General features: G+C 36.8%; 1 protein-coding gene across 6 annotated transcripts in view; it reads right to left on the reverse strand.

The window, feature by feature from the left end:
* Positions 1-2,619: 2,619 nt before the first annotated feature.
* The window catches only part of COBLL1 (cordon-bleu WH2 repeat protein like 1), a 78,178-nt gene continuing 64,009 nt past the window's right edge, over positions 2,620-16,788 (reverse strand). For all 6 annotated transcript variants that reach the window (XM_041403438.1, XM_041403437.1, XM_041403442.1 and 3 more), the window contains exons 10-14: positions 13,656-13,914; positions 11,088-11,173; positions 8,156-9,768; positions 7,335-7,517; positions 2,620-4,671 (exon numbers count right to left, since the gene is read on the reverse strand). In XM_041403438.1, coding sequence (XP_041259372.1) covers positions 4,585-4,671; positions 7,335-7,517; positions 8,156-9,768; positions 11,088-11,173; positions 13,656-13,914 — 2,228 coding nt within the window. In that variant the 3' untranslated portion in view covers positions 2,620-4,584. The remainder of the gene's footprint in view (positions 4,672-7,334; positions 7,518-8,155; positions 9,769-11,087; positions 11,174-13,655; positions 13,915-16,788) is intronic.

The following is a 16,788-nucleotide window of genomic DNA, read 5'->3' on the forward strand; positions in this document are numbered from 1 at the left end:
ATACATGCTACTAATGAAATGATACTAATACTACTACTACTAAGTTGAAATTTCCTAAAATTATTCGTTTTCTTTTTGGATATATTTAATTTTCCTTTTCCAATGCTAAGAGATTTTCTTCCATCACTATATTTGCAAATGTGGAACATGCTGTTCAAGAAAAGCACACAGATGAAAAAAAGCAAAATTCCTTTTATCTCTACCTCATCCCTTCTCCTTCCCCATTATTTTTTTTCTCTTAACTGTCTTGAATAATTTAAGAATAATTTAGTCCATTAACATTTTTGGCGATCTTTTCATGGTGATGGAGGGATGTGAAAAGGGAAGTCTTCATCTCCTCTTTCACTTAAACACTAGCTGTTGTACTGTTAGTGAATGTGAGGCTTAATACAGCTAAAAATGAGAAAACTATACATCTCTTCCAAATATGCTGCTTGAAGACATAAACCCTCCAAAAAAGTAAATTGCTTATGTTAATAAGTAGGAACAGATGACAAAAAGTAATGCAACTTTATGTATAATACATTGCAATAGACTCCTGCTGAAGAGTTTTTGTGCTAGTTGCCATACCAAATAGCACTTTCAAGGAAGACAAAACAGAATTAAGTATTTAAGTTGTTAACAAGCATAGTTTTCCATACTTGGAAATTTCATGTCATTTTAACAAGGACATCTTCCCTCTCACAAAGCTACCTAACCAGAAATTTCAAAGCAAAAACATCCATCCTAGCTGTGATTTTTCAATTGGTTTGTACAAAATAATCCCCCATACAAGGCAAGCTTTTCAATTAGAAGCTGTGAAACATTTCCATTGATATTGCTACACCTTTGCTTTATCACCAAAATAGACTTCATAAGCAATCTGTCTACAAGTGATATTTCAGCTATGCTATCAGCAGCCAAGCAGTAACAGAACACCACAGCTCCAGAACCTCAGACCATTCACAGCGTCCACAAACAGTTTTGGGCCCATGATTGTGGCAGTTCCAGTCCAAATACACCATTTTGTCTTCAGCCTCACAGTCAGTTAACCCAGGCAGAAAAATTAAGCTTCTTCTGCAAGAAGCTCTATTTGTTTGGCTCCCAACCCACCTGCTCAGCCATTTACATTTAGTCTTTTATCTTGCCGTAGCTGTCCAACACCTCAGAGGATGCAGTCTGGCCAAGCATTCAAGGATGTACACCCTACTGCTCAACACCACTTTTTCCGTGTTTCTAATTAAGAGAAGTATTGCAAACCTTTTGGCAACTTAAAATAGGATTCTAGGTAGCTCCAACTGAAAGTGTTTGTTTAGGCTGGTAACAGCTATCTGAAATAAACAAAGTTAAAAGTATTATGTCATGTGATTCCATGCTTCTTGTCCATATCCACATAATTTTCATGTCTTCCTTGGAGATCGTCATATTGTATGTTACAATTACAAATAGCTGGAAAAACTCAGGCACTGATTACTTAATGTACATCCCAAAATGGAGACACTGAGTGGTCTAATATCTTGCAGCTGCAAAGCATGATGCTCTTACCTTGGTCTTAGAACCTTTAGTCACAAGAATATTTCCAAAAGTTTGGAAATATTCTTTAGTCAAAAGAATATTTCCAAAAGTTTTCTGGTGATGCTGTCCCAGCAAAACTGCTCCCTTCTCCAGGTACATCTTGAAAGCCCTGGAGTCTGAACTGTGCACTGTGCTATGTGGATACCTGCTGTTTCTTCCAAGAACTGGTACCAGTAGGTTATAATGCCCCTTCTCTGGGACGTGCTGTTCTGTCTGGACAATTACACTGACATTTCATTTACTTCAGTATCCTGGACTTTCATTCCCGAACATTTTGACTGCCATGCAAAAGCAAGGGGATTATAAGAGGTATGGTGTAACTAGTTGCCTCCTGTTGGAAAACAACTGTGACACATGTTGTCAAAACTGTAAATATTCTTTAAAAAAGTAAAAAATATTAAGTAAAAAAAAAAAAAAATAGGGCTCAAAAAATAGTCTATTTCCCCTGCATGTAAGGTATCCACAACAAAAATTAAATGCTGCCTAGCTTGGGCTTGCACTTACTTGAAACACTTACTTGTTACTTGAGCAGAAATGTTTTTATGGTTGAATAATGAATAAATACATCAAGTTCATCAACAAGAGTTTATCTAGTAGACTTTAATAAAAGAGTGTAAGAAAAAAAAGCATCTGTAGAAATACAATAGCAAGATTTAAAAATGCCTTATGTATACATGTTGGAAGAAGAGGGAAAGAGAAAGTTTAGTTAAATGAAATTCCAGCTAGTAACAAGTCTCATTGAAGAGTTTCACAGTACTATAGCACGTGTAGACATTTCAGTTAGTTATCAAGCAAGTTCAGTTACACAAAGAAGAAACCCTAAAATTCAAGCAAGGTGGTTTTAATCTCTGTTACATAAGATGATATTTGCCTTTAGGAGTTCTCACAAAAAGGCAGTTTATTTTTACTATATGGGACTAAGAAACATACAGTAGTACAATTTTGTTGTCAAAACTGAAGAAAAGAACAAAGTACGCTTATTTGAACTTTCCCCAAAACAAGAAATTGGACTACGTTGATTTGTTTGAAAAAGTGAAACATCATATATGTTTGTATTAGCACAGATGGAGATTAAAATTATTTTATTAAATAACTTTGGTCACCTTGGCAGAGAATACCAACATTTGAAAAAAAACCCATAACTCCCACACACCCAAAGTACAAGGAAAAGACTCTTCACAATGCAGCCCCTTCTCTGGCAGTTTCAGATCAGCATTGTGTATAGGAATGCCTAAAACACAGACTTCAAATATCACAATGAACACAGACTAGAATCCAAAGAGCAAGTTACAATTTTCAAGTCTGTCCCTCAAGACACAGTGACATCTAGAATGTAAGCCCCAGCCAGAAACTAGAAAAGCCCCTATGTCTTTTATCTCACTATTTTCAAGTGAGGTTGAAACTTTGTTTTGTAGTCAGACTCTGAAATAGATCTTTTGAACTACCACGTGAGCTTCCACCACCCTTGGAATGAACTCTTGATTGGAGGCAAGAACAAATAGGACATGGAAGTGGTAACACACATTGACAAGGGACCAAGATACAGAAAAGAAATCAGGAGAGAAAAGCAATGAAAAAAATGTTCTTCAGATGTCTTTATGAATTTCTTTTTACTAAAATATTCCTTAAAGGGTTTCAGCATTAAGTTAACACCATAACTTGTAATTGGTAATTGACTCTGTACTAGGAAAGTAATTAGACCTCTTTGAGATTATTGCACAAAAACCTGGTAGCAAACAATTTGAAAATGCACATATAGATCAGTTTCTAAAACTGAGTTACATAATGTTTCTAAAGTACAATATATATATATGTAGTTAGAGAATAGAAAATAAATACAATTGCTTAATTTTAAATCAAGTCCAGCACAAAAATATTTTAATATGGCAAATACCTCAGGATTTGCTGCATGCATCCATAATGTTGCTATTTCATCATGAGTGTGATCATATTTCCACCCCTCCCCCAAAATGTATAATCTTGACAAGAAACTCAAAACAGATGAAATATAACGCCGAACATTTTCTTTTAATAGAGATTCCTGGTTTTGTATTTAATGCTGAATCCATAAATATGATATCTGACATTGGCATGATTTATGTGTTTTTGTGCTGTTTTAAAATTGAAATATCTTATATTAATAAGTACAAAGCAGATATTTTTTTAGTTATACCTCTAGTAAAAAAAATATTCTATTCCATTAAGTGTCAAAACTGAAATTTGTTTTTATTAGTAAGTGACTATATGTTGATGGTTACTTAAAGATATAATTACTTCACGAAAATTATTGCTTATCTGAGTGCTAGGTAAATACTATATACAGATATTTAAAGAGTAGTTGAGAAACATCATGTCATGCTACTGTTAAGAAAAGGTTTTGAGTAGCACAAATGTGTCCAAGAATTTATGTCCTGATTTTTTTCTGTGTGTGTGCTACCAGGAAATACAATTACAGGAAAGTAAAAAAATAATTCAAATACATATCCCAATTACTGTCTGCTAAAGGAACAAAAACATCTATTTTTTTTAGACAAAAACAAAGTATTGCATTGAATTAAGATTTCTACTAATTACAATTTTAATTTAATAAAGTAATATGGAGGCAGCATGTGGTATATTTAAGTTCATACAATCTGTTAAAGTAATACAGTTGAAAATTAATTATTTATCTAAACCTTTTAGGTCTCTTCCAATCTGTAATTTCAGCATAGTGCTACATATTGTTTAGTCTTGAAGGCTAAAATCAAGAATCTTCAATTCTCGTTCTATCATAAGCAAAGCTCACCTACACCTTGTCTTAAAACTTTTTAGCAGCATAGTCAGCTTTATAAAGATAAAAAGGCAAAATATTACTATAATTTACATATTCTAATAATCTTTTCAAGGCATCAAATGACCCAGCTTGAAACTGTTATTACTGTTGACAAAAATATATTAACATATACTTGCATTTACATTTTCAAAAATTTGTAATTAGTATTAAGTTGGCCTATGAAGCAGTAGTAAAGTGCAAAATATTTGGTATAATATTTAGGGATTAGCCTTAGCTTCTGTGGAATACAAAGGATTAAGCCTGGCTCTTCCATTGACAGCTATGGTGTTTGATGGAGAACCAACCTGGAGGTATGGTGGGGGGAAAAAAAAAAGAAAAAAAAATTAGAGAAATGTTAACCTAAATTTCCAGATTTTTATCTCTCTAATATGTTACACAATGTTACTTCATTTAGTGTTTTTCTCATTGCAATGGAAGACCTCTAAATTGATTTCTTAACTAAGCCTATATTTCACAGAAGAGGAACCAGAAGACATTTCTTAGAAACTTATTTTATCCTGACTAAAAATTTCATGTATAATTATTCAAAAGACACATAATTTTTCGTTCTTCTCCACACCTGGTTGCAAAGAAGTACCTGAAAAACATCTCTAAACCAAACATTTTTATTAAATATTGAACAGACCTGATTTCTTACTATATCTTCCAACACTTTATACTATGGTAATGTTTCTTTTATCAGAAGCAAACCGTAACTTTTAGCAGAGATAGCCAAAGCCTGATTTTGAGTGGAACTGCATAACCCACAGTTCCAATTGGAGTTAGTGGGAGCTGTAGATGCTCCACAGCCATGAGAACCACATACCACAGCACACAGTTTACTAAACACAATGAAAACATTCGCAAGACAAAAATCGTTAAAAAGAAACCTCACTTGACCCATTTTAGGTTAGTAATTACTGAGGGCCCTATTGAACAGGAAAGGCCAGCAACACAAAAGGCCACAGATCTCAGCACTGCATACTCGCTACATATTAAGTAAAACAGAGGGTGAAAAAAATTAAAGAACTTATTTCAGAGCTGCAAGAAGAAAGATTATGGTAAGAGGTAAAAAGAGAAGCAAGTACCTGACAGACATTTCTCATTGTTCAAATGGATCAGATTATCACTCCTTGTCCTGACTGCAGCACGATACTTGAAGCTATGAGGTGTATGCATTCTAGAAATCCTCCCAATTCTCAAAAGCACTTTTGGGTGCAAATAACTTACTGATACAAAATGCTTCATTTCTCTGTCCCACTACTGCCAGTTCACCATGTTAAACATAAAATGAAACCATGTTTTTATTAAATTTGCTGTAGGCCAAAAAAATCTCTTTCTGCTGTCAGACATACCTGTACCACAGCATATGCACTCTGAGAGTGAAAAGAACAGCATGTACAATTTTATGCTTGGCAAAATTTCAGTGAGTTCTTCACTGCATTTTGTTTGTGTTCCAGGGGTTTTTTTAAGCCTGGTTCAGATTTCTGTGCTGCAAACTGCTCTTCTTTATGGTTACAGCTTCTTCATTATTATAATTTCTTCTTAAAAAGTGCAGTCCTTTCATCACCCCAGTCTCAACGTGTAGTTTACTGACAAAGCACATCTCCCACCCACAGGGGAGAAAGGGAGGGGAAAACCAATTTCAGTCATTATCTCTCACCCCTTCTCCATGCCATTCTGGTACCTAGACTGATAAAGACTATATGGGTCAATTCTACACTAAGAACATGTCTATTAAAACAAATGAATAAATAAATGAAGTGTCATATTATTCAGAATGTAATTATGCACTAGAAGAAAAAAAAAAATCCTAAAAATATATGCAAATAGTACCCAAACAGTATTTCTGGTAGTACAGATTTTACCTCTAACAGATTTTGAACAATTCAGCGTTTTCTTCATCTTATCCTGTTTTTAATATGATTACTGACATGTAGTTAGAAGTAATTCTACAGTGTATTATATACCATTTTTACTGACTAGAGATCAAACTCTACTTGAGCATGCTTGCAACTTTCCCAGGAAACTCAGTCTTCCTATTCACTGTAGGAAGGAGATTTACAAGCCTCAGAGAGGATGTTGCACTCCTACACGGAAACAAAAACCTATTAAATGGAACATTCCACTATCTGACCACTCACTGCAAGATTTTGACCCAAGGGAATCAAAGACTTCCATAAAGCAAACAAACAAAAATGTCCCATGTATCCACTTGCCACACATGATTAGGTTCTTTCAAGTGGAAAAGGGAAGAAAAAAAACTACTGAATTTCTTTGACCTTCTGCAATGAAAAATTATTCTTCAAAACAGAATGCAAAATACTAATGTGAGGTCAAGAAAACTTTGTGAGACAATGATTTTCTGGTTGCAAACTTAAAACAGTACAGATTTTAGAAATGTAGACTGTTTTACCCAATGAGAGATATGTATGTTAATTTTAGGAGAAAGTTTTTAACCAGAGCAGGTAGGGGAAGATGGTCCTTCCAGGACTGTTTGACAAAAGACTGAGAAATATCTTAGTTATGATGCCTAACAGACTAAAGACCTCATAAAGTGTAATAAATAGGAAAACTGTCTTCAGTACTGTGTGTTATCTGCCTGCAAAAGGTTGTAGCCACTTCAGGTCTAGAACAAAGCTGCTCAGCACGTTTCTAAAGCCATACCATTTCAAACCATGTAAACACAAGTCAGTTTTTATGGACAAGATACTTCATGATAACCTAGAGATTTCTATTACATTACGTTTGTACTGTATGAAAATACAGACAATTGAAGCTCTGTGGGTGCATTCGCCAGTTTACTACGCAAAACTGACCCTCTTCCCCACCTCCCTTCCCATTGTTAAGAGACCTCCTGGCAGCAGTTTGTGCCAAAACTAACTGCTTTTAGAATCAGGCATTAGTATGGTAATTTTGAAGGAAGTACCATGAGTTCTTTGTTTTGGATGCAATGATGAAAACTCACCCTTTTCAATTTGGCAGCAGCTTCTCCAGAGCGGATTGCAGCCAGCAGGCTCTGGTGGATCTGTTCGGGGTCAGCACGCGGGAGCGTCATCACGGTTTGTCTCTTCGTGACAGGGCGTGGGTGGTCAGGGGAAGCACCTGACTGCGCCTGACTCTTCTGCTCACTATGCACATGGTTGCCTTTCTATAAAGGGAGGAAGTGGAAGGAAAGGAAGCCAAAAAGTTTTCATCTGAATTAGTTATAAATGGAAATCTGAAACAACCTGGCACAAGGTTGCATAGCAAACTGCTGCCATTCTAGTGTTTGCTTGGTTCAAGATTTCTGACATCAGCCACATTTCCAGCATAGCACATAGTTTCTCTCTGAAGTAATTATGCTAGCAAAATTTTATAGCTCCATTCAAGTGTGCCTGTGGCATGAGCACTTGAAGCCAAATGGATAATACCACTCAGAATTAAATTTAAGAAACCAACACACTAAATTATAAAGAACAAATTGTAAACACTCCAAACATAAAAATAAGTATTACATAGGATATATGACTATTTAATTTACAGTTCTTTAAAGTAGGGGATGCTAATTATGGCAGGAAATAATTATTTCAAATCATCTGAATGATGTTGCTTTCATTTTTAACATTCCCTGTATTCCTGCACTTCATTATAAAGCTGTGCTGCTTGTGGACACCAGGTGGACAGGGTGTTTTCCCTGCACAAATACAGCACTTTCTGGCCAGGCAGTGGTTCAGAAAGAAGCCTTTACATTGGGTGCACTTGATGGCACTGGATCCACAGTCAATTAGTATTAGAAGTAAAGTTTACCTTATCCATTAGACTATTTTGTGATCCTGCTGTTATGGTCTGTAAGGAAGGACTTTTCACTTCAGGCATGGAGGTAGCTGAGGAGAATCCAGCTGCCAAAGGGACAGAGGAGAGTTCCACTGGAAATTCCTCTCTCGGTGCCTGGCTAGCGATTGTACGTGTCTTATTGAATGATTGTGACCTTTTGACGGCAGACGAGACAGCAAGAGCAAAAGGAGATGGTCTTGAACTGGAGTATGGCTTTGGAACTGCAAAAGTTCTGAGAGTTTTTAGATTCAGTGGTGCTGGAGGACAGGAGGGAACATTTAAAGGCTTATTGATTTTAACAGGAGAAGTGGAAGATTCAATGATTTTTCCATCATCAACTTTTTCTCGATCTGCAGGAGGAGAGGGAATACTTGTTTTTTGTAAAGCCAAAGAAGTCAAATCAGGTGATGAGATTTTTTTACCCATCTCTGTATTCTTAACTTCATTTTGAATTGAATTAGGAGCACAAGCAGTGCTTCTGGCAGCTGCAGATGTCACATAGTGACCTGACGCTCTTCGTTGCATCTGCAGATAAAAAGAACTAGGCTTCATTGTAGGACTTAATGGACTTAATGCAATTGACTTGTCCCGAGTCTCAGAAGAAGCATTTGTATTATCCAAGTTTAGCATCAGTGGGACAGGCTGCCTGAAAGACTCTCTTTCCATCTGGTTGCTCTCAGTAGTAATCTCAGCTCCAGAGGTCATGGTATGTTCAGAAATGCTGTTCACTCTCTCCAGCAGACCATTTGCTGCCGCAGGTTCATTCTGTGACCCAACCTGTAAAGGACCCACACTTTCTGACAGATGAGGAATTTCAGTTTGCACTATGAATTCTTTGGGGTCTTCCAAAGTAGATAATACTTGATCCTTATGATCTGATAGAACTTCTGATTCCCAGCTCTTCATCATTTCTAAGAATTTTGGAGGCACTATCTTATAAGTAGTCATCCCAATTTTTGGTATGTAATCCCTTGTAATTTCATTAGCAGGTTTGGGTTTAGGTTTGGTGTCCTGTCTATAAAAAAGCTGACCTTTTACAGGAGAGTCATCTGGAGTTTCAGCAGTTGTTTCTGGTGAAGCAAAATCACTGCCATTTATACAGGTGTGACTCTGGTCTTTTACTGGAATTACTTTTTTATGAGTTACTTCTTGTGTCTCAAGATTTTGTTCTATTGAAGTATCTTGACTCTCTTGATGTCTTCCATGCATCACTTGAGCAAGGGAGTTGTTCTTATCTCTGTCATGTTGAGGAACCTGTTCTCTAAATGTGGATGACTGAACACCCTGAGGAACAGTAATTTCCTTCTGTGCAGTCCTTCCCAAATTGCTATCCAAAGTCTGGATTCCAACATCCTGAGTTTTTACTGTGTCCAAGCCAGTTGCATTTGTTTTGCCACCCTGCTTTTCTGAAATCAGTTGAGGATAATTCCTATGACTTACAGAGATGTCATTTTTACATGCCCGGCAGTTTGATAGTCTGTCAACTTCAAGCTTGTTATTCTCTTGAAAATCTACTGTTTTAATTTCAGCTGTCTGAAGTTCTTTCCCTTCTTCTGTTGCTGGAAGGAGTTTTGTATCACTGTGATCTTTAAGTTAAAGAACGATTCCAAAATTAATACAAATGCCAAAAAGATTCAAGCTTCCTTTTTACATGATGAAGTTCTGCATCCAGTGTATTTAGTAACAATTACTAGCTTCTCACTGATGCTAATATTTTCCATAACCCTTTTAAAGATATATATATATATATTTGACTAATATTGTCAAATAATTGTATTCTAACTCAAGTATTCTTCCTTAATAAACAGGTTACAGATGCCATGCATCGATTTAATAGAAAAAACTATTCCACAACAATTTTAAAAGTGCTAATGAAGTCAGTTCATTTTATAGGTATCAAGGACTACTCAATATCAAGTTAGATGCAGTTTTAATTTAGTTCTACACATTTGTGGCTTCTGTTCTTAAATTTGAATGTTACAAATCTTGTCAACTACACCTTATGTATTTATACAAGGAAACAGCTGAAAAACATATGGACAAGAGCAATTTGCCAAACCTGTTTTTCCTATGCTTTAGTTGGTCTGATAATTCAATTTTCTACCCCTGGACTAAACATGTGATCATCTGCCAAACACATGAATATTTTAGTCAAATTGTTTTAAACACAATATTGGTAAAAATTAAATTTTTCAGGAATAGACATATGGAGTGGTATTTTATGGGGGGGAAAAAACCTCATTTCATGTATGCTATAAAATGGTAGTTCAAATTTATATCACATATAAACAGGACTTGTGTTGTTATGATTTATTAACAGAGGTGTACTGAGTATAAAAGACAATAGAAGGCCTAATATATAAATCTGAAAATCAGTGTCACAAAAGAGCAAAATAAATCAGTCAGGCCACTAAATCCACAGAGAAATTTATGACTCATTAGATGCACAGGATGTCGTCATTTTGTTTCAGATCAGTGTGTCACTTTATTTTATTTGTGCTTAAAAATATTTGCATTTTCATGCAGAAAATGCACCCTAATTTCCTAAGCAAAGAACAACTGATGGCTTCTTCTTCCCCAGTGGGATGTGGCAGCCATGTCACCCCACTGGCAGGATTGCCTGTGTGTCCAGCCTTCCCCCTCTTCACTACTGTCCCACCCACACCATCCTATAACAGCATGATGCAGCTTTGACTACTGCTTAAACCAAAATATATTAAAAACAAAACCCAAAACCTGCAGCCAATACTTGCCACCTCATCTCAAAGAAAATACAACAGAGCTAGAGCAAGTGTAAAGAAAATAATCTGATTATAACAGTCCAAGAGTTGACTATATAGCCATTTCTTCAAAGGAATAGGAAAGTTCAAGCTTCAAGTATTAACAACAAGCAGGAACTACTCACCATCAGTTTTATTTTGATCTAAAATTTTAAGCTTCCTGTCTGTTTGAAATCCAGCATCCTCGCTGCTTATCTTAGTCTGTAGTCCTCTGCAAAGCACAACAGTACATTAAATATGCTGGTATCATTCATTTCAGTAAACACAAGAAATGATGCAAGAGAACTGGCAATATTCTCCAAACACAGATGGACAAAACAGAACTGCTCTGCCAAACACTGGAATACTCAACAGAATCGACTTAAAAAAAAAAAAAAGAGGAAATGCTGCCATGATATTTTACCAAAATGACATGCAGCTCCACTTGCTTCTGTGTAAGCAGATGATCAGTCTTCCCTTCTCTTCTCCCCCTCCTTTTGTTTACACGCACAGCCTGAAGAACCCACTTTCCAACAGCCACTCCATTCCAGTGAAGCCACAATGGTTCTTCACACATATAAAGTGTTCTGACACCCCCCAATCTGAAATGTGTCCCTGACTTTGTCCCCACCACACTGCATGAGACATTGACTGTGTATGAGCACATGAACTGAGCAGTAGACTTCTCAAAGTAGTCCCTTTCAAGAAAAACCTTGAGAACAGCAAAGACACACACACACAACACGTTACTTGCATTCTAAATGTCTTAGAAACATATACAATATCTATTTCCCTCATTTCATGGGGGACAAGAGAACTGCAAAAGTGCTGAATAAAAACTTTTTTTTTTGGGCTGGCAGGGACATATTAAGTCCTTGACTTCAAAAGGTAAATAAAAAAGGCAAAAATACTTAAAAATTTCTTAATAAAAAGTTATTAAAACCTCAAACTTTATTTAAGGTATTTTTATAATATGTCATTAGAAATACTGGCATTATGAAGATTCCAAATTATTTGCCACATCAAATGCATTAGTTGTCAGAACCAGTGCTTTGAGCTGACACATCTGCTTTGAATGACTTAAAATTATACATTCCTCAATAACCATCCATGCTCGTGTTGTCTGTATAGTTCCAAACACACTGTAAGTGTCCCATAAACTGCTGAACAGGAGCATATGCTCTCAAAATTATTGCTGGAAGAAAGTTACAGCTTAGTCCTGCACTCTCTACTCTTGCTTAGCTCCACTCCTTTCAACAAAGCTGAGTGACTGAGCTAAAACTATTAACAATAGGCTGTACTAGATTTTTAATAGGAAGTTTTTAAAAAATCAAATCAAAACCCACTAAACCCAAAAGCCACAAAACACCACGGAGTATCAATACAGAAATCAGTGGTTTCAACTGGAATAGTTTGCATGTATCCCAGGCTGGATGAAAAAGAAACACTTCTCAAAGTAACTAGATCTTATACATAAGATGAAAATTATGTAAAGTTTTCCAGAAATATAATGTCAGAGAAACCCCACTCCTCATTTTGAAATCCCCAAGATATTTCAGGAAGCAGCTGCCAAACTCTAAAGCCAGAGTGCAGTACCTTCTACCTGATCATCACCAGGACTATAAGACATGAATTGGTAGTAACCTTTCATAGGGGGAAAGGGAAAGAAAAATCCCCTGGACAATTAGGCAAACTGGCCCAATAACACAGGCCTGACAAATTGCAAATTCAAGACAATTTATTAGCTCTATAAAGAGGAGAAACACCCAAGCAACTGGGACAATATTCACCAGGACAGAGTATCAAAGATTTTTGCAAAGCCATATGTGGCTTTGGACGGACAAAAACGTCCCTTCAAATACAAGTTAAACCTCTCTTTACTACCTTGAAAGTTCTTGGCTACTAGGGCAGTCACACGTTTTGGCTTCAGTACAATAATCGAAATAGTTCTTTCAATTTAATTTGGGAACAGTAGCCAGCTTAGTTGCCCCAGGGAACAGAGAAATAGTGAATTACATTAACACAATGGGACTTCTCTGGACAATCAACATTTATTTCAAGCAAGCACTAACTCATGTTGGAAACCTGCTGAGTCAGGTAGTTTAACAAACATGCTGAAGGGCAAAGGTACAGCATCACCAGAAGGGAAAAAGAGTAGTTAAGGAAACTAATGTGTTTATTCTTTAAAAAAGCTGAATTAACTTGTTTCCCTGAGAGCAAATGGATTGAGACAGGTCAAGACCACATATAAGGAAAAGAAAAAATAAAAATTAAAGCCAAAACAAATATGGAAGCAATAAGAATCATGCTCAAAAGAACAGAAATGGCTGATGTATCCATTTCACCCCATCTGCAAGAATGAATTTGTACATTTTTATTTAACTAATCAATCCAAATTTTTTGCAGCATTCTGCTCTAGTAAATACACTGGGCATTTTAGAACTGGGTTCAGCTTTTCTGGGCTCCAGCTGTTCGAGTAGTAAGGACAGGGAAGATTAAACAGAACTGCAGAACACTTCATTGTCATTTTTGTTGAAAAGCTGCATGAATTACTGTGCACAGAAGAGTGCTACAATGAGAGCTAAGCACATTACAGCTCATTCCTCTCTCACAATTCTCTATTCTGTGCTTCACAATGAAACAGGACTCTGCATTTTATTTGCCTCCCCCATTGTCCCCCCAATGCTTCTTTCTTTGTCACAAAACGTACTTACTTGCCATCTGTGCTCATATTTTCTTGTTTTTCTTCCTTGAAGCTTTGCAAGTTGTCTGTGGGAACACTGCCAGGAGCAGGAGCTGATGAAGCAGGATCGTTTTTGTCATTTCCCAGGGATACCTCAGCAGAGCTGAAGGCTGCAGTAACCTCTCCTATCCCAGGAGAGGTATTGGTACTTCCACTGTCCTCTCCCTGTTGCACACCTATCTCCTCCCTTTCATCAATTTCTTCCAGGTTGTATTCTGAGCTCTTTACATCTACAATAACAAAAGAAAGGAAAAGAAAGTAAAAATATCTCCAAACCAACAAAACCCAAACCAACCCACAGCTCTCGATGCAGGTTGTAGATTAAAAGGGACTGTTCAAGACAGCCTAAAAGTAGTTTGAAGAAGGAAAACAAATTTTTCTTTTTTTCATAATTCAGGTAAATTTAAAAAATAATTTAAAATTTAAGAGATCCATTCAGACTTCACAAAATTCTCTGATTCTTTTCAGTTCTCTCTCTTAACACAAGAATATGCTGACCACCATGCTACTGTCCATCTGGTTCTATATGTGTACCTACTGTAAAACATTTTCCATATTTAACCCAAGTATTGAATTAAGACTGTTACATATATTTTTATTTATCTCATAACCCCAAAATTCATGGAGGTGGACAGTTGCTTTTACCCAGACTTCTTGTACTTCCATTAGCTCTCCAGTGAGTTTTAAAATACACAGATATCAGAGTAGAAATGATCAAGAACTAAAGAGTAACTGAAATACCAATTTTGCCCAGGAGTTGAACAAGTTTCACCAGCACTATGAAAAATTTCCCATAACCACCCTAACCATATTAAAAGTGTCTGTTGCAGTACTTCATGTTACAGTACAAAAATAAAGCTCATTAAAAAGTGCTAATCCATAAAAATACTGATATTTGCAGCCAGAGAATAGTTAAACTAAAAGGTTGAGTTGCTGGATTAGGACACAAATAAATCAATGTATTTGAATAAATACACCTGACCAGGGTACTCCCATCAGCTTTGGGTGCACTGACACCTGTTAGGGACAAGCCTTGCACTTGGACAACTGGGTTTCAGTCTAAGCAGTATCAGTAAATTTGCAAGTGTAAACCAAAGTCAACAAAGAACAAAAAGGAATACTGGAAAGTCGCAGATCCCAGAGTACAAAAAAAGAAAAAAAGTTAAGATTGGCAAAAATGTTAGACTGACTTTTTTTAGCAGCTGGTATCCTACAATGCTTCTAGTACCTCTAGAGAAATACAATGTTATAGAAAAGTATTAAGAGAGTGTATGTATTGGAGAAAGGCTCAGTGCAGAACAGAAACTTTGGTGTTTACAATAGGGTCATTATTAAGAGTTCAGCAATACCAAAGATACTCATTCAGAGTTACAGAGAAACCACAAAAGCCAAATATCTGTTTAATTCTTAGTTTTATATCGCAATCTTGTAAGAGTGTTTCGTAGTTACACATTTACCAATATGATCAACACATGCCATAGTGCTGAATGCAGAGGCAATTTAGATCCCCAAGGAAAGAAAGGCAAGACTGCAAAGTGCTGCAGGTGAGCTCCTTCCACATGGTTTCAGCACAGGTACATACAAATACATCACATTGGTATTACAGGGACTCCTACAGGTTTACCAGTCATAAGGGCCTTCTCTTCCTGTCATCATCCAACAACCCCTTTTCCACCTAGGGAACACCCATACCCAGCAGCCTCATACTTTGGGGGAACATTTTAGTGATGGCACTATCATTTCATGTGTGACAAGTTAAACATACATCTGTCAAAATGAAAAAACAAAGCACAACAAATGTGAGCAAACATTGAACTGGCTAAGTTTATCCCACAGCCTGTAACTGGCTCTCTAGAACATTGCCTCCTTTACTGGTGAGACCTATTATACCATGGGCCTGAGCCATCACCAACAACAGGAACAAAGACTGAGATTTTCAGTCTAAATACTCTATGGAAACCTGAATTAGACAACAAAGAATAGCTAGGACTTCTGACAAGAGAAATGGAAGCATTCTGGAGCTGCTATGGCTTTATGCCCAGGCACTGCTGGCATTTGTCTGCTGCTTTTCCTCTGGAGAGGAGTGTAACAAAGGCTGAGTTGTATCTATACTCCTGGGATGGAAACTTAGCTTGGGTTGGTAGGAGACATTCCTGACATTCCTGCTATGTGAAAGTCTGTTCTTTGCTGTGCTTGAAACACTTCCAAGTGTTGGGGTCGACTAACCTGACCTACAAATGGATAATACCAAACAAAAACAGCCCTCACACTTCTTAAAAAATGCTCTACCTCATCTGTCAGCATAAGACCAGCCCTGCTTGCTAGTGGATTTTATCTGTTACTGGGTCTCATTCCAGACCTGGGCTGTCACTGTTGCAGCAGAATAAAACATGAATACATTTGAACACAAACAACATTTAACAACCATCCTTCACTTACGTCATGCAGGTAACTTCCTAGGGGACCACTTCAGATTCTGATTTGTTTCCAAACCCTCAGTCTATAGCTTTTACATGCAACATGGAAGAACTTACAGCAATACTGGCTACATACGGTTGCCGTACTGCTTATACACCTTATCCGTAGATCCACATGTAATATAAATTGCATATAGTTTATTCTCTTAGAACATTAATCACTGGGTTTTAAGTAGCCCTAAACCAATACAGCCACAGTGCATCACTGTAAAGGTAGACCTGTAGATAAGTACTCACATATATACATATGTATACACACACCTGCCCCTGATGACTGCCATACCAACTGCAAGTCTCCTTTGAGCAGTAAGAATACCCCATGCCCAGCAGAGAACAGGCTGGTGCTGTTCTGCGAGCTCTCCTGCTCATGAGCACTAGAGCTGGAAAGCCTGACTGCATCACACAAATCTGCTCTTGACTCTACAGCCCCTAACAAGGTGCTTAAGAAATACTGTAACCAATAGGATTATATAAAGGGATTTGTTTGATGGAAAGTTTTCCAAAAATCTCTGATTTCAAAATTCATTTTGAATACTGTTTTACTGTCTTCCCTAGAAAAAGAAAGACTAAGCATTGATTAAACTTTGGGAAGGTGAATAAATATCGTAATTGATAAAGAGAATTGTT

The sequence above is a fragment of the Onychostruthus taczanowskii genome, unplaced genomic scaffold (assembly GCF_017590055.1).
Source record: "Onychostruthus taczanowskii isolate IOZ18803 unplaced genomic scaffold, ASM1759005v1 scaffold20, whole genome shotgun sequence".
Classification (NCBI taxonomy): domain Eukaryota; kingdom Metazoa; phylum Chordata; class Aves; order Passeriformes; family Passeridae; genus Onychostruthus; species Onychostruthus taczanowskii.